Source organism: Labeo rohita, chromosome 8 (genome assembly GCF_022985175.1).
Source record: "Labeo rohita strain BAU-BD-2019 chromosome 8, IGBB_LRoh.1.0, whole genome shotgun sequence".
In the NCBI taxonomy this organism is placed as follows: Eukaryota; Metazoa; Chordata; class Actinopteri; order Cypriniformes; family Cyprinidae; genus Labeo; species Labeo rohita.
In genome coordinates this window covers 3,654,013-3,677,527 of record NC_066876.1, presented here as the reverse complement: position 1 = coordinate 3,677,527, position 23,515 = coordinate 3,654,013, and the positions used below count along the sequence as shown (strand labels likewise).

Here is a 23,515-nt window from a genome sequence, read left to right as displayed (position 1 = left end):
TTATATTACATTTACTTACCAAACAAGTTATATTCCTGGCTATGCCGATCTTCTCTGGATCCCAAATCAGTTTCCTTGACCTGCAGCTGACCCTCGCAAACTACAGTCTTGTCATGTAGCAAACCAACTCCGAATTAAGCCATTTAACAGCAAAACGCACATTGAATCTCTCCTTATAGATAAAAAGCCAGATGCGAGAGAGGCAGATGAGGCTGATTATGCAGGTATAGGGTAAATAGGCTGGCGGAGTGTGAGTGCACTTGGCTGTGGAGGGTTGGGTTGGGGGAATTGGTGGGGGACGGGAGGAGGCGTTAGCCGCCGTTTGGGCGCACACGAGCGGGAAACACTAATCCCATATGAAGAGGTCGCTAAAATGTGATTAAAGCTTTACATTTACATTCTCACTTTATATATTAGTCTATGCGTAAGGTGTGACAGTTTAATTCGACTGTACAAAAAAACTTGAACTGTGCCTAACAACATCTAAGACATCGATTTAATTCACCTGCCGCTCGTGACAGCATGAACGCGTTTTTGCATTTGTTTTGAAATGCATACACGTCAATGATAAATGCAGAAAAGTCATACAATTACTCGACTTCAGAGTAGTAAGCCATATTTATTGTTAAATTGGAGGGTACTATTAAATAGACGATGAAACATCATTTCCCACAATTCCCAAGTGACACCGATAATAAAGCACGGCGCTGATTGGCCGTCAGCATGACGTGAATGACGTTTTCGTATACGTCACTTCCGAAACAATAAGCGCTTCGGTTAGAGCTCCTTGACTGAGACAGTTGATTCTTATGAGTGTCTTTTTGTTTGATCCTGCAAATGTCTTAATATTTGACCAAAAAACACTTCGGATCAGAGCTTGCGATACTCAAAAAGGTAAACTGTTGAAACGCATACAAGAAGTCTTCCGTTAACGTAAACATTAGATGTGTAACCAACGTTTTAACTTTAGTAAGCAAACTGATACGGAGCCGTTAACGTTTCACAAGCCTGACAAAAGACAATTTAAGGATTAATTTAGTCGTTTTTAAAAGCTTATAGTTTAAAAAAGTAGTCATATCATTCGTAGCAAAGTCAGAATTTGACATACTCTAAAAGTAACGTTAGGTTTCAAAAAGAAAAAGGTAGAAATAAGAAATATATTTTGCTTGAAACATGTTTAGGAAAACTACTTTTTCGTATTGTGACATTTATTTTTCATGACAACTGAGCACATTTCCACTGTAATTCTTATTAAAACATTTTTTTATTACTGTAGACTATATAATTATATTAATAATGTAAGTATTTGTCTATAATGACAGTGTTTGTAGGACATTTAATGCTTTTGTGCTGATTTACAGCCTATTTCTGGTTTATTAAAATGTAAAACTATCAAAATTGTTTATACTGGTGATAAACAATGGTCACAATTAACAATACTGAGAATTGCAAATAAACTTTAAGTAAAATGTCTTGAAGTCATAAATAGGCTTTATTTGTTAAATGTATTTATTACTTTTTTAATAATATGATTTCTTTTGATTTTGTGGTGAAGTACACTACCAGTCAATCTTACTTTTGAACAGTTTGTTAATGTTTTTAAAGAAGTCTTTTCTGTTCACCAAGCCTGCATTTATTTGATCCAAAGTACAGCAAAAACAGTAAAATTTTGAAATACTTTTTACTATTTAAAATGGCTGTTTTCTATTGTAATATGTTTTAAAATGTAATTTATTCCTGTGATCAAAGATAAATTTTAAGTATGATTGTTCCATTCTTCAGTGTCATATGCTCCTTCAGAAATCTTTCTAATATGCTGCCCGAGAAACATTTATTGTTATTATTGTTGTTATTATTACTATCAGTATTTAAAACAGTTGAGTATTTTTTGATGAATATAATGATCCAAGATCAGTATTTATCTGAGATAAAAAGCTTTTGTAACATTATACACTATAACATTCAAAATCTTGGAGTCAGTGTAATTAATTAATTAAATTTATTTATTTATTGGGAAAGGAATTCTAAAAATGAATACTTTCATATAGCAAGGATGCTTGAAATTGATCAAAAGTGATGATAAAGACATTTATAATGTTGCAAAAGATTTCTATTTCAGATAAATGCTGTTCTTAACTTTCTATTCATCAAAGAAACCTGAAAAAATCTACTCAGCTATTTTCAGCATAATAATAATAAATGTTTTTGAGCAGCAAATCATAATATAAGAATTATTTCTGAAGGATCATGTGACTGGAATAATAATGCTAAAAATTTATTTTTAAAACCACAGGAGTAAATTACATTTTAAAATATATTTAAATAGAAAGCAGTTATTTTATATAGTAAAAATATTTCACAATATTACTGTTTTGCCGTACTTCGAATTAAATAAATGCAGTCTTGGTGAGTGGAAGAGATTTCTTAAAAAAACATTAAAAATCGTACTGTTTGAAAACTTTTGACTGGTAGTGTATAATGTGGACACGTTTGTTCAATGGGTTTTTGTCTCTCTGACAAATTTTGATTTTGTATGTCAAAATGTCAACGTATGTATCAAAAGTAACTATAAAATAGTTAAAATGTTTGAATAAATGTTTAATTTATTTTTATATTTTCCTATTTGTCTTTTCTGTTTGTTCCAGTAGCATGAATTTCTCAGAGGTGTTCAAGCAGTCCAATCAACTGTGCAAAGTTTCTCCAGATGGGAAATATTTGGTAAGATGTTTTTCTTACAGCCATCATCATCATGAAATGGCAAATCAAATTAGGAATAGAATTGCATACTGTCGTACTGCTCTTACTCTTTCTAATTAATTACCACATTTAATTTGGGCTTGTAGGCCACCTGTGTTCAGTACCGCCTGGTGGTCCGTGATTTCAACACCCTTCAGATCGTGCACCTGTACACATGCCTGGACCAGGTGATGCACATGGAGTGGTCCTCTGACTCTCTCTTCATCCTTTGTGCCATGTACAAGAGAGGACTAGTGCAGGTATGTCAAGCTGCCCATTGCATTTATTGATGCACTTTTACCTGATTTCAGTCTGGCTACATTCAACCTTTACCCGGAATTATGCTCATACCTCTTGTCAACAGGACACAAAGTTTGAGATGTGACTTCTTGTCATTGTCTTTTCTTCAACAATTACATAAAATCTCCTGTCTAATGAAATGTACATGCAAAATCAGCTTACCTTTGTAAGGAAAACAAGCGCCAGTCTTTCATGTTGAGCCATTCAACAGGGCGACAGGATTTAGATGTGTTTGTTACTGGAGTAACTTTGTGTTTCTCTGTATTCGCTGTCTCAGGTGTGGTCTCTAGAGCAGCCGGACTGGCACTGTAAGATAGACGAGGGTTCGATTGGACTAGTCTCGTCACGCTGGAGTCCTGACGGGCGACACATACTCAACACCACTGAGTTCAATGTAAGTATGGCGGTAGGAGGAGTCAGTTCTGCACCGTGTCAACTGTTGCTGCCCATAAATAAAGACCTGAAAATAACAGACCGTCCATGACAGGACTGAGTTCAACTCTCAGTTCATTCATTCCATGGGGTTACAATCAGTAAAGAGAGTTTAAACACTGTTCTTCCAAAAATTACTTCTTATGATCAGGTTAATATGCAGAATTTAGTACAATAATAATACGAAATAATACCAAATTTTGGTTAAAATTTGGTTAATACTACTGTCTGCAAAATATGATGTTTTTTTTTTGTTTTTTTTATTTTATCTACATGAATAAAAAATGACACGTCATTTTTAATGTACACTACCGTTCAAACATTTGTTCACCAAGGCTGCATTTATTTTATCAAAAATACAAGAAAAAAAATGTTTTTTGTTTTTTTTTTATTTATAAACTGTATTTAATTTTTGGTAAGGCATACACTTCAACAAACTTGAGCTCCAATAAGGGAAACAACATTACAGTACATTTAAACGTACAGAAATAAGTGGAAACAAAATAATGTAATAGATGTCAAAAAGCCAACTAAAATATCTCAGGAATTACACCATGAACACATAAAGAACAATAGTGAAATATTTCAATGAAAAATATTTTTTTCTACTGCAATATATTATAAAATGTAATTTATTCCTATTATGCAGAACTGAATTTTCAGCATCATTACTGCAGTCTTTAGTGTCATATTATTCTTCAGATAATTCTAATATGCTGATTTGCTGCTCAACAAACATTTCTGATTATTAGCAATGTTGAAAACAGTTGTGCTGTTTTTTGTGTGTAAACTGGGTTGCATCTTTCCTTGAATATTTGATAAACAGAAAGTATAAAAGAACAACTTTTAGGGCTGTAGCTATCTGTTATTTTAGTAATCGAGTATTCTCCCGAGTATTCCATCGATTAATCGAGTAATCAGATAAGAAGTCATTTTTCTTTATTAAAGAGCAATACTAAATATACAAGAGAAAATAAGATAGGTCTCTTAAAATAAACAACTAATTTGTTTCCTTTTGAGAAAAATTTGCATTTTTATTGCTGAAATTGCATACATTAATAACCATGAAAACTAAACCCATTTAATGCATTTATTTGCCAAATTACATTCAAAATGCAAATACAAATATATCAATTAAAAAAAAAAAAAAAAATATATATATATATATATATATATATATATATATATATATATATATATATATATATATATATATATATATATGCACAACAGTGTGCATGTGTTCAGAATGGTTATTTATTGGCGAAATAGAGCAAAAACAGGCAACATGCTGTCTAAAACGTAAATCTATTAATATTAACTTTGTTTATTGATGAACTGTTGCATATAATCAGTATCACATTTGTAATCATGCTGAGGCACTCTTCGTTTGGTGTTGACTAACTTTCTAATTTTCTGTCTGTCACAGACAGAGAATGAGACAGTCAACATAAATGGCACTTAGTCTTTCACAAAACATAGCTAACTTCATCATAACTAACCACCATTAATTTACACTCTTAAATGTCCAGCGTTTATCAGTTTGTGCGTCAGTAATAATGGATTTTTTTGTATTCAAGTTACTCGAGGAATTGTTTCAGCCCTAACAGCATTTATTTGAAATCATTTGTAACAATGTAAAAGTCTTTACTGTCATTGTTGATCCATTTAATGCATCCTTGCTGAATAAAAGTATTAATTCTTTCAAAAAAGGGATACAATCCTACTGAAGCCAAACTTTTAAACGGTAGCATATTGTGAAATCTCAGTGCTGCTCTCTCTGTCTGTCTGGATTACACTTGGGCCGAGTGCCACCGTAGTCGTCTGTCGCCTGAACTTGATTCCAAGAATTACTGACAGGTGTTGAGATGCTGGACAGCTGTGTGTGTGTGTATGTGTATGTGTTCGCCATGCACTTGGAATGAAGTGTCTGTTTGTCTGTCTGTCTGGCATTCCTGCTCTTTGTCTGGAGCGTCTGAGGCTGAATGACGGACGACTGGACATTTGTCTGTTGTCTTCCATGTGACGTCTCTGTTACATGCTTCCATAAATGAGCAGTACGCTATTTGTTTTAATGACAGCACATCCAGTATTTATAAGTGGTCATTTATAAAGCCACTTATCAAGTGGCATTGTTTGTTTGAACATTAGACACTGCTGACACTGAATTTACAGGCCATTCAAGGCAGTTTGCTACTCTAGTGTGCCACCTAGAGGACACCATCTGAACAACATTAGGGTGGCAAGCACAAATTTGACATTAAATACTGTATGCATTGGCACCAGCAAACTTTGTGAGCTCATCTTTGAGCTGTTCATTATGGTAGACCAGTTTATTGAAGTTATTAAAGTTTAATTTAGCATTTTACAGCCCACTGATGCCTGGGCAATACCCTTCAACACCAGATGTCCATAAACAATTGAGAAAGCGTATATGAAAACTTTTTACTCAGTACTGCTCATCTACTTGATGTAGGACACTTTCTTACAAATTTTTTATACTAGTTATAATCAGAGCTGGGTAGTAACTGATTACACGTAAGCTGGATTAAGTAATCAGATTTCAAAAATTAAGTATTTGTAATTGATTAAATTACATTTTAAAATACTCGTAATCAGACTACAGTTACTTTTTATGGATTAGTCACATTTGCATGTTCATGGTTTTCTAACATTGGTCACATGACATGCGGCTAAACAAATAACATATTTCATTTTATTTGTTTTGTTTTAATTGATTTAATTATTTTTATTATTTATTAAACGTATAACCCCCCTGCAGTTCCTTCATAAATCCTAGTTTGAGAAACATTGATATAATGTAATATTTAATGCACTCCATGTTGTTAATAACAATAATTGGAATACATTTTCGTAATCTTTTTAAAGATTACGAAAATGTATTCCAATTATTGTTATTGTCAGTATGTCAGTATGGTATCAGATTATCCTATTTAAATTAATGTGATAAACGGTAATGGAAATGTAATGGAAAACATTACATTACTAACTACAATTAACTATTTACAATTTAAAAGTAATCTGCTCTGCTTTGGCTATCATAATGTTTCCCCACAATGCATTTAACTTAATATTTTATTACTATTGGAAGTAATATAAGGCAAGATTTTTAACATGTCTTCTTTGACTCATTATAGCCAATTTATAATATCAATATTCAAAATATAGCTGCAAGCAGCAATAACCGGTGTTCAAGCACTTTAAGGCATTTGAGCACATATGAAAAAAGACATTATTTAGCAAGCTTATAACCACCTAAATCAATGATGTTAAAAACATTTTTGGTAAAACTTAAAACTTTGCATGCTTGTTTAGCATAGCTTGTTTTATCATCCGTTAAATGTGTGCAGTAGGTTTCATTTAGTTTTGAGTGTTCCTTTAGACATTATAGAATTTGTGGTAAATTTAGACAGGCCTCTTTTATAAACGACCCCATTATAGCTTCCCAAAGGGTAAATTTCAATTTTTTTTTTTTGATAATTATCGGTGTAGAGAGTCCAGAGAATTGTACTACAGTGTTTTTTTTTTTTCCCCAGATTGAGTGAAAAACCTAGGAATAATTCACAAAAGTATTTATTTTTTTTTTTTTTACACTTCTCAATCATTTAACAAATGATTTGATTGACAGGAGTGGTTCTAGAGGCAGAGTTGTCCGGAATGAGGAGTTCTGTCATGTGATAGGAATATTGTGCATATGTGCGAAAAAACATGCAAAGTACAATCGTTTACACTCTTGAAAAAATGTGACATTTTTTTTCAAATTTGTCTCAGACCTTTGGGGCAGAGAGTCGAACAGGCCCGCTGCGTTTAGTTCCAATTGGCCTCCATTAACCTTGTCTAACAGATGCTCAAATTTTGGTTGGCCAATGGCAGATGTTTTTTTGAGATACACAAATGTCCTTGTAGACACTTGTGGCACTCTGGACCAAGACAGTGCACACTGATTTTCATGTTGATAGGACAAATGGTTGCACAGTTATAGCCATTTTTATATTTTTCTCTCTTACACCGTGTCTACACTGGACGCGACAGTTGTCGTGCCGCAACAGCTAAAGTTTGTCTACACTGGAAGTGACAAAGCGACCGTTGCAAATCATTTGAACTTTGTGTGAGCATGTTCTAAATAAATTGCGGTAGCAGTTTACTGTCTGGAATTTGTCGTGTTGCGCCACAACGCGACGCATCAAGTGTAGACAGCATCAATAATTATAATGGGTTGTACTGTATTTTGTTGCATGTCCAGTGTAGACACCAAGTGACTAAGCTCCGCATTTGTTTTCCTGTGACCTCAGATTGAGCTCTTACATAAGTGTTCTGAGTTTGGTGGAGTTAACTCATTCTGTTCAGGAGTTAAAGGCATTTTGCTAAAAGTGGCCCTCCTCCTTTTGAATGTTTTGGTGGCCCTTTGTGATGATGAGTCAAAAGTACAACTTAGTTTAGGAGTTATCAGTGATTTCATACTTTTGTTTGCTGTAGTGCCCCTGTCAGGCCAATTGGGGCAAGCTTGGGTCACATTGTAGGCAGTGTGAGTACTACCATCCCTCCAAGTTTCAAGTCTCTATGACATATTGTTTGGTCTGCACGATTAGTTTTACGTAGAGAACGCTGATTCGTGACCATTCTAACAGTTACAATAGGGTTTCAGAGCTACGTGCTTAAACCCCCACAAAATTTAAATTTTAAAGACATGGCATTTCTCATCCATTTTGTGCATCATCCATTTTACGCTTTGTATTTCTAATGTTGGAGCCTCCTGGTTGGAAGACAAAACATATTAATCATAACCTGTCAAACTGGCTAGCAGGTTGATATGTGTTACCTGACCACAATTGACTTTCACCCACATTGTTGCGGGTTGGCAGGTATTAGTTTTAAACCCTGTTTAAATTGTTGGCCTGGTTTACTTCATACTTCGTTTTGATTTCCAGTAGCAACTGGGAATTTGTAGTTTTTCTGCTAATTTGCCTCTCTCTTAGGATAAATGTATATCATTATGTTCCATATTCCATACTGTTAGTGTATTCTGTGAAGGTTTGAATTCATCCAAATAGAATTTGTTTGCAACTTTCTGCACTTTATTTGATATTGAAAAATTTATTTCCACTTAAAAATGTTTCTTTATCTTCACAGCTGAGAGTCACTGTCTGGTCCTTGTGCACAAAATCTGTATCCTACATCAAGTATCCAAAAGCCTGCCAGAAAGGTGAGTGAATGCGAGTCAAAGGTATAACTGGTTTTATAAATGTTTGTGGGAGAAGAGCTGTAAGGACAGGGTCACAGAAACATGAATCATGTGGGAATTTACCTGTAATATAAGTCTTGTTCTGGGATGTCCAGCCAGACGTGAGCTCTCACAGACAGCTGGTAAATAGCACATAGTCCTCATAACCCCCTGTCAGCAGGAAGAGAACATACACTCCAGAAGACATTAAGTTCATATCATGCATTACTGCCATAGATTCTCATTTTCTGGCCAGCACTGTGTGGATTCTGCTATCTGTTATCCTTGTCACTCGAAGATTGAGCTGTAACCTTCAAATCAGCTGATGGAAAACTCCTTTTGAAAGGTGCTGTCCGTCTAACAGAGTGAATTATGAACATTTTAGTCACTTATTTTTTGCAGCCATGGGTCATAGTTATGGAGCACAGTTCCATTCATAGCATAATTGACCTTTGTCCAGTGTTGGGGAAAATACTTTCACACCGTATCTTATAATTTCAAGTAGTTTAACAGCAGTCAAGCTACTTTTTGAAAAAGGGGTTGTACAATAACTAACTACACTTACTATACTCAAGAACGCAATATTAAATATGTACACTACAGGGTTATGATTGTTAACTAAACCAAAAAAAAAAAATCACTTGAAATAAATGTTAACTAAAATAAAATTGTATATATATAACATTCAAGGCAATGAAAATAACTAAATCTGATAAAAATGAATAATAAAATAATCATAGCATTTAAAAAACAGTAACTAATAAAAATGACAAAAACAAACAAAATTGCAAAACACAATGAAAAGTAAAATGTGATGTAAATGGAAAATATACAAATGAAATTAATAATAAAAAACAAATACAAACTATAATAGTATCTACAGTATAATAGTACTACAACTGTAACAGTACTAATGATACTAATTCTAATACAAATAATGCTGATATAATACTTTGCAAAAGTTTGAAAAAAAAAAAAAATTCTCTTAAGCTTCTGTTTCTCTAATCAGTTTATTTGATCAAACATAGGATTCTGTGATGAATAGAAAGTAGAAAATAGAAACTGTTTATAACAATATAAAGGTCTTTACTGTCACTTTTGATCAATTTAATGCATCCTTGCTGAATAAAATTATTAATTTCTATATTAAAAAAATCTTACTGTCCCAAAACTTTTGAATCAGCTGTCAAATGATATGTGACCCTGGACCACAAAACCAGTCTTAAGTAGCACGGGTATGTTTGTAGCAATAGCCCAAAATATATTGTATAGGTCAAAAGTATCCATTTTTCTTTTATGCCAAAAATCATTAGGATATTAAGTAAAGATCGTGTTCCATGAAGATATTTTGTACATTTCCTACTGTAAATATATCAAAACGTATTTTTTGATAAATATTATGCATTGCTAAGAACTTCATTTAGACAACTGACTGTTTTTTCAGTATTTTTTTTTATTTTATTTTTTTTTGCACCCTCAGATTCTAGATTTTCAAATAGTTGTTTCACGGATATTATTTTCCCATTCTAACAAACCATACATCGGTGGAAAGCTTATGTATTCAGCTTTCAGATTCAGCTCAGTTTCAAATTGACCCTTATGACTGGTTTTGTGGTCCAGGGTCACATATAATTATTTGCAGTACAGATAACTGAAGTGAGATGCTCCATCCACATCACTAGGTGTCAGTGTGACACAAAGGTGACTACTATATCAGCCAGCACGCTTCTATAAATGCAGTGCCCAGCTTACTGTAGATCGTTTGCATCAAAAAAGCAAAATTCCATCAAATCTATAGCATATGTTTGACTTTTCATGCTCTAAATGCACAAATGTGTTTCAGGTGTGGACTTCACTACAGACGGGCGTTATATGGCTCTGGCTGAGAGACGGGAGTGTAAAGACTACATCAGTGTGTTTGTGTGTGATGACTGGCATCTTCTCAGAGTGAGTACAGCTATCAAAGCTAGTATTTGATTGTGTGTCATACCCTCTGTCTGTTGTTTTCATCAGTTATAGTGCAAAATATCATTGTACCACTTCAAATGAAGATGCATGACTTAATTCTCAATTACTTGTATTAAAGGCACAATATGTAATTTTTACATATTTAAAACAAACAATGAAACAAAGGCGAAGTTTGAGGATGCTGTGATTGAGTGTGGAACTAAGCTAATATACTAGCATTTTATTAACGTCACTATAGTATGAAGCAGGGTGAGGCGAAAAGCTGTGGAAGTGAAACAAGGCCACTGGACTGATTGCTAATGAGAGATGGGCACACATGGCTTGAAAACAACGGAGCATTTATTATGTCAAAGTTGAGCGTTTTCGCTTCTTCCAGTCATGCGTATGGGGCTAAAAGTGCGTTTTTTTCATACTAGATATGTTTAAGTAACAATAACAAAATACGAAATAACAAAATAAAGCATCCTTAGTGTTTCCATGTTTTCTACAAAATAAAACTGGAAATCAAAATAGTGTTTGACGTCATTGGCAGGCGACGCAATGACACGGCCCATTACGCTAGTTAAACTCTTATTTCTCTGGATTTAAACATTTGGGAGTAATGTAAGTACACAAGTTATCAAAATATATAACACTATTCTAGTGGATTTTGGATACTTTAATAAAAAAAACTTACATATTGTCCCTTTAAACATTTGCTAACATGAACTAACAATGAATAATACTTTTACAGCATTTGATAATATTTGAGCATTTACTAATACCTTTTTAAGATTAAAAGTTTAGTTGAAAAAAAAAAAAAAAAATTAAACATTTTTGCTCATTGTTAGTTAATGCTTAACGTAATGTTAACAAATGAGACCTTACTGTTAAGTGTTACCAAACATTCTTGTAATGTTTTAAAAGAACAACTCTTTGTTTGGTGCACATTTTTCAAAAATATTAAATACTTTTTTAAAATTTATCATTTAAGTATTATTTTTATTATTTTTATTTTGATTATTATTATTAATATTATTATTCACAAAAAAAATCACAAAATCACAAATCTTTGGAATTTGGGTTGCATGTTTTTGATGAGAGAGAGAGAGTGGAAAATGGTCATGAGGAATTAAATTACATTTTTGTTGCCATTTGTAAGTGAACTTTCATTTTGTCTGTAGCATTTTGAGAGCGAGACTCAAGATCTGGCTGGGCTGGAGTGGTCTCCTAACGGCTGTGTGCTTGCAGTGTGGGATAATTGTCTTGAGGTACGTTGTCTTAACATCACAGAAAATCACTGCTTATGCTCACAAAAGACTTCGTTCACAGCTGGGTTTTGGTCATCAAATGGCCTGTGAAGGGTTCACTCTCAGTTTGTCTGATGCAGTAACAGGGTTTTTGAAATTCTCTTACAGGTCAACAGAAATAAACTTTTGTCATGGAAGCAATTTTAGTTGCAGTAATAGCTAATCAGATTAACTCTGTTTCTCTCTTCAGTATAAAATTTTATTCTATTCGCTGGACGGTCGCCTGTTGTCCTCCTACAGTGCTTATGAGTGGTCTTTAGGCATAAAGTCTGTCGCTTGGAGTCCCAGCAGCCAGTTCCTGGCTGTGGGCAGCTACGATGAGAAGGTAGTAAAATCTCTTCAAGAAACAGATGGAAAATATCAGTTTTATATAATATAATCTGTTTAAAGGAGAGTTTTAATGGGCTTTCCATAAGGTTCGGATCCTGAATCACATCACCTGGAAGAAGATCACAGAATTCGAGCATCCAGCGACCATCATAAACACCAAAGCAGTAGGTGTCTGGAGAAGAAAACTCCTAACTTCACTATAATCTGTAGTATTGTAACAAATCCAGCCTTTTTAAAATGGCATGTTTAGTTAAAAATAGTAGTTTTTTTTTTTTTTCTTTTTTTCTTCAGTTACATACCTATGTAAACATGTTTGAATGGTGAGAGATAGAAATGACTCTATATCATCCATATAAAACAGGAATTACTAGTTTTAACTCCAAAAACGTTCCTATGCATACAATTTTCTGTAGTCTCCAGTTGAAATAAGATACAGATTTTATTCCTCTTTACAGAAATTATGACTACAGGGGCAGATTATCCGTTAATAGAGACTATTATCCTCAAAACACATTTACCATTGTGCAAGACATGTAAATTAATTCATTTTGTAGTTTGCATCACATAACCAACTCCATATGTATGGCTTTTCCGACATAGTAAACTTGCTCGGTAGCACACCTGATACATCATTGCGCTTGCAACTGAGAATTTTTAGGTACAAATTTTGTAAAACATGATTTTTAGCACTACTCGCATTGCATTTCATTTCTGAACTGCCACAATACGTGTGACTACTAATGTAATAAAACGTTGCCAGATTGTTTCTCTGTTTAAGGTAAAACAAAACACTTTTTATGCAAAAAAAAAAGTGCCAGAAGCAACTTGCTATTTTGCATAAATGTCATTTTTCTAATGAGCCTGGGTTGCACAATCTAGACCATTATGGAAATATAATTTTTTTATTTTTTCTAAATGGTGAAAGTCTGAAGTTAGAAGGAAGTCAATGCCTTTTTTTCTAGTTGAATAATCTGATGCTGAGTCTGTGTGTGTGTGTGTGTTTTTTAGGTGGTGTTTAAGGAAGTGGAGAAAAGACCTGTTGTGGGCAGTGAAGATCTTTCTATTCATCAGCTGACTATGAATAATTCACTATTTAGCACACAGAGCAAGTGTAAGTTTCATTAATCTTGGTAGGATTCATTTCTTGGTAGGCAAACTATGTTTACAATGTGAGGAGGGTGTCTATTATGTGTGCTGGCACTAATATTACCTGCTATGCAGACGGCACTGTGTCAGTGGACGCCGTAGATTTAATGTGGTGGCAGGTCATTAAGAACGATGAGTAACTGTTTCTATTACTGGACTATTGACAGCGGTCTCCGGATGCCGCTACATAAATCTCACCAACATCATGGTAATAGAGATCTCATTTTACAGTGAAACAGAGTCCTAAACTAAACTGAAAGTGGTTATATGAAAGAAAACCAGGCTTTTTAGAATAGGACAATATTTGGTCGAGATACAACTGTTTGTAAATCTGGAATGTGAGGGTGCAAAAAAATCAGAATATTGAGAAAATAGTCAGTTGTCCAAATGAGTTCTTAGCAATGCATATTTTTAATCAAAAATTGAGTTTTGATATATTTACAGTAGGAAATTTACAAAATATCTTCATGGAGCATGATTTTTACTTAATATCCTAATGATTTTTGACCTAAAAAGAAAAACTGACAATTTTGACCCATACAACGTATTTTTGGCTACTGCTACAAATAAACCCCAGCGACTTAAGACTGGTTTTGTGGTCCAGGGTCACATATAGACAGGGATTCACATAAGTGGTGCTCATGTGCGCATATGCGACTGAAATAAGAAATGTGCTAAATCACACTATTTTGTTTATTATTTTATTTAAAAATAAAGTGCAATGATACTATTAATACTATTATTAATTATTTTATTTTTTCTAGTTATTTAATGGGTCGCACTATGTGTAGGGTGAGCACCAAACTAAATTTCCTGGTGTTCTCATAAGAACCAGACTGAAAAACCTTATGTGCATCCCTGAATATAGACATTTTAAAGGTACAGTACATTAATAACCCTTTTCTTGGGTGAATTTCATGTACATCATAACATCACATATTTAATATATTTTATTGTAAATACTAGGGATGTAACGATATTATCAGTGTCTTGATTTCGCAATAACTAAGCTGTCTTGATATTATCATGGTCACATGACAATATAAACTGATAGGTCTTCTGGAAAAAAGCGTAGTTTTTAAAATATATTTAAGCTACTTATTCTAACATAGAAGGTCTTTAAAGTTGTGTCTTGGGCCATTATGCTCTGGCACAGTATCTGTCAATCAAACTAATACCGATATAGCACAATATGGCTTAATCCCTTCATCAAGTCTGTTTTCGCTGCACGTTTCAAAGAAGTGCACACTTCGTTCAGGCAATTAGGTCCTGATCCGATTTTTTTTTTTTTTTTTTTTTTTTTCCCCGCATCACAGAATGGCTCCGTTCACAGTGAATAAATGTAGTGAACTCGTTTATTGCATGTAATGTGAGTTTAGCACGCATTTGGGAAGGCAACGGCCACCACTTAGGCTTTATTTTTGCGGCAGATGATTACAGCATTTCCCTACATTTGTAGTGAGATGCGTTTTTGTAATCCTGTTTTCACTGAAGCTGGAGTTTTCCTTCAAAAAAAAAAAAAAACTACTGTAGTTTCAGTCAAAAACTTAAAAGTGCAGTATGAATTGCTGACAGCAAGTGTAGACATTAGGAAAGAAGTATTGTAATTTCCTTGCTGTAGTTTAAAACAAAGATAATATACCTATAAAATGTTCATTTTCATTTATTTTGCAGTGCAATTGTTTTACAATATATGGCTATTACTGTCATTGTTGTTGTTGTTGTTATTATTATTATATTCTAATTTGTTTGGCTTTCTAAAATACCAGTGTGAATGTCATTTAGACTGAGATAGTATACCACAAGTAAATAGAGGGTTCAGTCCCCTTTAAAGTTCAGGTACAAGTCAATTCACTGACATTTTTCTGACTTAAGTTTTCTTAGCTAAGAACATGGGTTGAAACTCTTAATTTTGAACCCTCAAAGTGCATTAGATAGAAGAATTTAACTGTAAAATGTACAAAATTTTCATTTTTTTTTTCCAAGTCTTCATGTGGTGTTCTTTTTTAAATATCACAATAAATATTGTATTTCACTTTGAGATATTATCGTATCATGAGATTTTAATATAGTTACATCCCTACATAATACATTGTCTATTATTTGTGTTTTTAAAAAATGTAATAATAGTAATAATTTTGAAGTTCAGCATTGCGGCAGTTCAACAAATACAGCTAAACTTTTATTAGTGGCGTTTAGAAGTGAACTTCAAGGTAAAATAAAATTTAAATGCTACAAGAGTGTAAACTAGGGTTTAGCATTAATACACATAATCTGTCATTTTAAATTCAGAAATAGGTGGTGAAATACATATTAATTGTAAAAACTGTGCTGTAATGTTTTAATCACAGATTAACACAAGATTTACCTTGTTTCAGATGAGATCACACAACTACCAGCCCAGGTGCCAGTAATCAAGCCCGATCCAGACCGAGCCAACCCGAAAATTGGCATCTCTACTCTGGCTTTCAGTGCTGATAATCGCTACCTCGCTACAAAGAATGGTGAGGCAATCATAAATCCTGAATGTGAATTTCCATAACTTATATTACTACATACAGATTTGAAACATTTTAAAGATTTCTTAGATCACAAAGAGCAGATTCTAGCTAGTAAAATATTTTAGAGAGAAGATTAACTACAAACATCCCCCAAAAATGAAAATTCTGTCATTAATTACTCACCCTCATGTCGTTCCAAACCCGTAAGACATTTTTAATGAAATTCAAGAGCTTTCTGACCCTGCATAGACAGCAGCGCAACTGACACGTTCCAGGCCCAGAAAGGTAGTAAGGACATTGTTGAAACAGTTGATGTGACATCAGTGGTTCAACCATCATTTTATGAAGCTACAAGAATACTTTTTTGTGCACAAAGAAAACAAAAATAAGGGTTATTCAACAATTTCTTAATGCATCGGGGTACTCTCATGAATGTGCGTCAGAGACTGACATGGATGAGAAGAAATTGTTGAATAAAGTCATTATTCTTGTTTTCTTTGTGCACTAAAAGTAATTTCATAGCTTGTCTCATAGCATAACAATGTCAGGGTCAGAAAGCTCTTGAATTTCATCAAAAATATTTTAATTTGTGTTCTGAAGATAAACAAAGGTCTTATGGGTTTGAAACAACGTGGATTAGTATTTAATGACAGAATTTTCATTTTTGGGAGAACTATCACTATGACAAAACTCTACAGGTGAATAGGGTAAAAAATAGGGATGTGACGATATTCTCGCAAAACATTTTGCAGTGCTTACATTAGAGCTGCACCATTAATCCTTAAAAGATCAAGATCTCAATTCAAACACCCATGCAATCTTATTCCTGAATGACAACGATTTAACTATGTCTACTAGGACTGTTTCACATCGCGAGTGTCAGTGGAGCGTGAACACGTTTTGTCGCAAAACGCGCTGCTCACGCTCCACTGACGCTTACGATGTGAAACAAGTGTTAAAGTCATTTAAATCTGATCCAGAAAGAGCAACACGAACAGTCTTTTCAACCACATTATAATCATCATTTCTGTGTTACAGACGTTTAAATAACAGAAGTACTGTGATAAAAGTTTATAGTTTGGGTATGAACACTTACTGTGTACAGTAGCGATCAAAACTAAAGTATCTTAACACTTGTATGTATTGTAACGCTTATCCTCTTTATATTTTAAACTGCCTATTTAAAAAAAGTATCATTGAATCATTCATTCAGGAGATTCCAGTAGTGACTCCTTCACTGAATTTTTTTTGGTTTGTTTTTTTGTTTGTTTGTTTGTTTGTTTTTTTTGTTTAAATAAATGTTTTTAAAAGACTTAAGTAGTAAACATTTTGTCAGAACCACTAGTAAATTACTTTATTTTGTTTAGTTTTCTAATCTTTGTTTCTCCAGAATCATCTTTCAGAATCATCTTTCATCATTTTCTCAGAGAATCATGATCTTCAGTTTATTAAAACAACTGGGATTCTCAGTTTATCCAGAATCGCAAAGCTCTTGTTTAAATGTTGTTTATTACTGCATATAATTCATTAAAATGGAAGTTCAATTTCTTAAAGTTCAAAATGCACCTATATTTTTTTGCATTTTGTCTTTTTCAGTTGAATAAATTACTATTTTCCCTACATATTTCATTGAGGATTTCTTTAAAAAAGTTTAAAAATCTTGTCTTGTTCTCATGAATCCAGTCTCGTGTCTTGTCTCGTGGAACAAGTGTCTCATCACACAACCCTAGTAAAAAAACGAATACATAACCATACTTTCTCCAGTTGATTAATCACTGTATATTAAGAAACCTGTTTTGTATTACAGGTGAAATGCTATGACCCATTATCTAACTAAATACGCAATAATTTGCATACATTTCCAGAACAGAATTCTAAACTTTTGATAAAGCCAGGTTCAAAATTGTTTTATTTTGTTGACATATTAAAGGTTTTTACAGAGATTTTTTTTATATATCTCTCTTCGTAACTGCATGAATCAGAATATACTGTAAATACCCAAGAATTTTCATTTTTGGGTGAACAAACCTGTCTGTTTTCTTTCCACTAGTCTGAAAGAAAACCAGTAATAGAAGCAAAATTGACCAGTGTCTACGTTATTTCCATTAGTTAATATTTTATTGATTTCCACTACTTTTCCAGCCGCAGAAATCACAATTTTACAATACACAGAATAGTTTTTAGTGACTGTGGGAACAACTCCACCTAGCTGTGTAGTTCATCTCATTCTCCATGCCTTTTGTTCTGTTTGGCAACAGTATCCATTGTGAAATGCATTACATTCTGCCAGCGCCAGCCTGGATCAGATTGTCAGAGCCATTTGGTGTCCTGCTTCCTAGGAAATTCCCTTGCATTAAATAGACTTTATTCTGCCTATTCAGACATTCTGACAACTGTGGCTCATAAGCTCATGTTTGTGAGGGTTTTGTTATTGGTTCCACTGACGCTTTGTCTAACGTCTGTCAGATAACATGCCTCAGAGCCTGTGGGTGTGGGACATGCAGAGACTCAGTCTGCTGGCCGTCCTGGAGCAGACGGCTCCTGTGCGCTGCTTTGTCTGGGACCCACGCAGACCTCGACTGGCTCTCTGCACCGGAAACACCAAAGTTTATCTGTGGTCACCAGCTGGCTGCGTGTCTGTGAATGTACCAGTTGAAGGTATGGATCCAGTTTCACCACAGTACATGTCTCAACATTACATTCAAACAAGATTTTACACCAATTTTACAAGCAATTTCCATCATTAGGACAATAATTAAGAATTCCAATCAACTAAAGATGTTACAAATCTGCCTGGAAAAGGACGTGTGTCTATATCGTCCTAATGCATGGTGAGGAGGAGAGTTTGAAGTGAGAAGTGTCCAAAGACTCCTCAAGGATCACAGTAGGAGAATTGCAGAGATAAGTTGAGTCTTGGGGCCAAAAGACTAAAAAAAAAAAAAAAAAAAAGTCACACAGCCCCTACGTCACCACAGGAGGGTTTTAAGAAAAATCCTGCTCGCTCATCCAAAAACAAACTCCAGCATATTCAGTTGTCAGACACAACTTGAATTTCAAATGGGAATGGCTTCTATGGTCAGATGAAACTAAAAAAAAGAGCTTTCTGGCAGCAAACACTCAATATAGGTTTGGTACAAAAAGTACCCCATGCCCATGGTTAAATATACTGCTGGATCTTTTATGTTGTGGGCTTATTTTCCTGCCAGAGGTCCTGGACATCTTGTTCAGATACATGGCATCATGGATTCTAGCAAATACCAACAGATAAAAAATGTAAATCTGACTGCATCTGTTAGAAGTTCTATAATGAGCTGTGGTTGGATCTTCCATCAGGACAGTGATCCAAATCAAACATCAAAATCAACACAAAAATGTGTCACTGAGCATAAAATGAAGCTTCTGCCATGGCTGTCTCAGTTCCCTGACCTGAACCCTATATAAAATGCGTGAGGTGAACTGAAGAGAAGAAGCACCAGCATGGAGCTGGGAAACTAAAGGATCTGAAGAGTTTCTGTATGAAGGAATGCTCTCTGATCTCTTGTCAGGTGTTCTCCAAACTCTTCAGGCAATAAAGAAGAAAACACAGAGCTATCTTGAGTTATCTTGAATAAAGGACATTGGGTGCCAATAATTTTGGTCAACATGAACTACAGAAAAACATTTATTTCATAAAGAGATTTTCCCCCTGCTTTCCATGGTTTTACTTAAATGATAGGTTAGAATATAGGTTAGAGTAAATTTTTTGAATGAAAGATTAAAAGGATAAACAATGCAGATTTATTCTTACAGCCACCTTTGCTCATATTTACCAAGGGTGCCAATATTAGTGGAGGGCACTGTAAATATACATATATATATATCTATATATATCTATATCTATATATATATAATATTATTATTATTATTATTATTATTATTATTATATTTTTAAAAATATTTCAAATGTATTATCATATCTAGATCAAATCATTTTATTTGTATAGTTCTACAGATTATTGTTTCAAAGCAGTTTTACGGAAAATCATGATATTAATGTTTTTTAAAAATCCTAATATCTAGTATCTACAGTCACATTCAGCAGATTAGAGCTGGATGATAATACTGACATTTAGCAGCAATACAAGCAATCAGGCAGTTGAAATGTGCTATATTATATATGGCCCTACATGGCTCTACGCTTGCTTTTTTTACTTAAAAATTTAGGAGCACAGTCAAAATTTCAGGAGCACCTTCTAATCAATCAGCAAAAAATGTGATCATAAAGTAGCCTTTCCATTATGAGGTGATATTTGACTCCTTTAAGTGATTTACAGGGGAATTTTGTTTTTACCTTTGTAATGGCATTTTTCTAGCTTTAGTAAAAGTATGTCATCTTTTATGTTAAAAATATATACATTTTATAAGCGTTTTAAAAAAAAAAAAAAAACAAGTTAATAATCAAATGAAATCAGTATTAACAAAATTAATTTGTACTACAGAGGTGCACAGAAGAACACAAAAGTGGCTTGTATTTTCATGTTTAATGAGGCTCAGAGGTGGCATGAGTGCCATTAATTAATAAATTCATGTTGAGATTCAACTAAATCTGCCAGTAGGTGGCGGCAAGTCACTGATTTAATCACTGAATCGTTCATTCATTTGATTCATTCGAACGGCTGATTCATTCAGGAATAAAGCAAGTGACTGTCTTATGAATGGGAAATTGATTCATTGGCTCACTAGATTATTTTAAAAACGCACGTTCATTCATAAACGAAACACCGCTGTGTTTGAAAGGAGATGTGCAGTGGCTCAGTTGTGACTTGTTTCAAACTATTTTTTATGATGAAATGGAGCAAAATCAGGCAATAGTGTTATAGTCAAACAATATAAATCACTTAATGTTAACTTCTTGTTTAACTGTTGTATTAAATCAATATCTCATTTACAAACTGCCTCAAAAATCATTAAAAGCTGTCACTCGTCTTAGTTCATCACAATCTCACAAAGTTCCATTATAATCGACGAAGCTCTACACTGCACAATCAGTCTCTTATTTACACTCTACACTTTGTTTATGAAAGAATTTGTTAGGTATGTCTGTGATACATTACTTAACATTGCAAAAACACATGGAAACCTTTGAAGCTCCCCTCAGCGCAAACATGAATATGCTGATCAGGTCACTCACACTGGTGCATCTAAATATTTTTTTCATAGTCGCACGCAGTAGTTTTCAGCCGTGAATGCATACTGCAGTCCAAATACAAAATACTGGAGAGACTGATGCTCACACGGGTTGCCAGATTGAGGACAGGCAACACATTTGTGTGCTGACCTCCATGGTTGCAATACGCTGTGTTTTCTGACAACTGGCAACCTGAAGTGTTGAAATCCTATTGGGTAAATTGGCAGTGGGAATCACACAGAACAAAACAAAAACATTCAGACACAAAACACACATCTCAAAGCAGAATAACTAGTTATATGTTTGTTTTATGAATTTTTGTTTCCTAAATATCTGCAAATGTACTTTGGTATTTTTATGCTTTAGCTGAGCCAAAAAAAAAAAAAGTATACACTGCATTTTTAAACTCAAAATTAATATCAATTTTGTGATGTTGTTTTTAATTTATACACATTTATACACATTTAAACAAGCATGTTATTTTTTTACATATTATACATTTTTATTATCTGTCAATTAGCATTAAACCTGATTATCAGCTTTTCGTATTGGCCAGAATTTTAATATATCAGTGCATTCTTGATCCACCTCTCTATTACTCTTGTTGTCAAGCGAGATAATAACAACATTTCACGTTATAAGGAAATGACTGTTGCAGTGATATAGAATTTATCTGATGCACAAACACAGGATTGAGTATATCAGCATTTTTACAGCTTCTGATCATTACTTCTGATCATTACCCTCTAAATACAGGAAGCTGCTTGCATAACAGGAAGTTATGTGGAAACATCTAACGTCTTCCTCTGTGTTTCCTCACAGGCAGTTTTCAGGTACAGTCTCTGTTTTGGCACTGCAGTGGCAGCACACTCATCCTGCTGTCAAAAGAGCACATCTGCCTGTGTTACGTGGACGCAGAGGAGGAGAAATAAACCAAAGCTCTTCATTACACTCCCCACAGCCCGTTTCTACAATACAGGAGCAGTTTCTGTGATCCTACAGAATATAAACTGCTCCTGTGTGAGCTTCAAAGACTCATGTAAGAGATTGGATCTCCAAAGAACTTGAGATGAAACACTGTGGCTGCAAATATACCTCAGCACTTTTTGTAGTTTTCAGGTGGGGGTTTTATAACTCTTTCATTATGACACAAAATGATGGTTTTCAATAGAACACATGCTGAGATGAGTAAAATAGTCATGAGGGAATTAAATATGGTATTGTGCTCTCAGGCAGAGCACTAGCTAGCACAGATATTTAGCATTTATATGTGATTCTCCAGCACCAGCATAGTGCAAATGAACCGAAGCTTTCACTAACATCTGCTTCTTATGGCCTTAGACAACTTAGGTAGCTGTTTTGGAGGACCAAATATCATAGCAACACATCAAATATGTCACTTTAGATTTGCTGTGATTTTGTATGTTTTGCTGTCTTTTTAGATGAATGGGAATGGCAGTGTCTGTTGTATTTCATAGTTTTTCCTTAATGTTTAAGGTTTCAAAACTGGATTTATTTTTATAAAGTTAGGGCTATTTGTAATAAAGTTTTCTACATTTATGTTTCCCTTCTTCTACAGAGATTACTTTGAATCCCAACACCTGTCAAGAACATTTTAAAAAATTATTACTGTAATAGACTACTAAAGAATTAAATACAATAACTGCTACAGTTAATACAATAAATACTACCAGGATTTATATGTAACACTTTACAATAAGGTTTCGTTAGTCAACGTTAGATAACTTTTACATAAATTAAGAAAGAACAATTTTTCTACAGCATTTCTTAATCTTAATAGAATAATAGTTAATAATTTCAGAATTTACTAATGCATTAAAATCTAAAAACTGTTTAACATTAGTTAATGCACTGTGAACATGAACTAACAATGAACAACTGTATTTATTTTAACTAACATTAACAAAAATTAATAAGTACTGTAATAAAAGTATTGTTTATTGTTCATGTTAGTACATTAATGTTAACTTATTTACTTATTGTAAAGTGTTATCGGATTATAAATACATTTTAGATTGAATTAAGATTGCTTTACATACAATTAATGACAATTTGTGTAAACTTCTGTTAAAAAAAATAATGCAAACATTATTTTGATTTTGTCAGGTTTTGAGAGATTCAACCTTGCATAAATAATTTTGTAAAAATAAGACACGTGACAATTAAAAAGTGTTAAAATAACCATAATTTTACTTAAAGCATGATGCTTTTATTACATAAATCAGTGTGATGAAATCCAGACAACAATTTTTAAAGATGATTTTTAACAGAAACCTGGAAGAGTTCAGATCTAGGCTTGATTTATGTGATAGAAACAGTATTTTACTATAATAACTTGGATGAATAGGTATGCAAATCATTTTCACTTGAAAAACAATTATAT

General features: G+C 33.6%; 1 protein-coding gene across 2 annotated transcripts; it reads left to right on the top strand.

Annotated features, from left to right (window-relative positions):
- Nucleotides 1–743: 743 nt before the first annotated feature.
- Nucleotides 744–22,671, top strand: wrap73 (WD repeat containing, antisense to TP73). Of its 2 annotated transcripts, none has more exons than XM_051118174.1 (13): nucleotides 744–894; nucleotides 2,649–2,718; nucleotides 2,844–2,996; nucleotides 3,314–3,430; nucleotides 8,620–8,692; nucleotides 10,554–10,657; nucleotides 11,842–11,928; nucleotides 12,158–12,292; nucleotides 12,384–12,461; nucleotides 13,306–13,408; nucleotides 15,822–15,947; nucleotides 18,411–18,602; nucleotides 21,934–22,671. In XM_051118174.1, the coding sequence occupies exons 2-13, from the start codon at nucleotides 2,650–2,652 to the stop codon at nucleotides 22,041–22,043; spliced, it is 1,347 nt and encodes a 448-aa protein (XP_050974131.1). In that variant the 5' UTR covers nucleotides 744–894; nucleotide 2,649; the 3' UTR covers nucleotides 22,044–22,671. The 2 variants fall into 2 exon arrangements, with proteins under 2 accessions (XP_050974131.1, XP_050974132.1); XM_051118175.1 differs by having other exon boundaries at nucleotides 2,646–2,718.
- The last annotated feature ends 844 nt before the right edge of the window (nucleotides 22,672–23,515 follow it).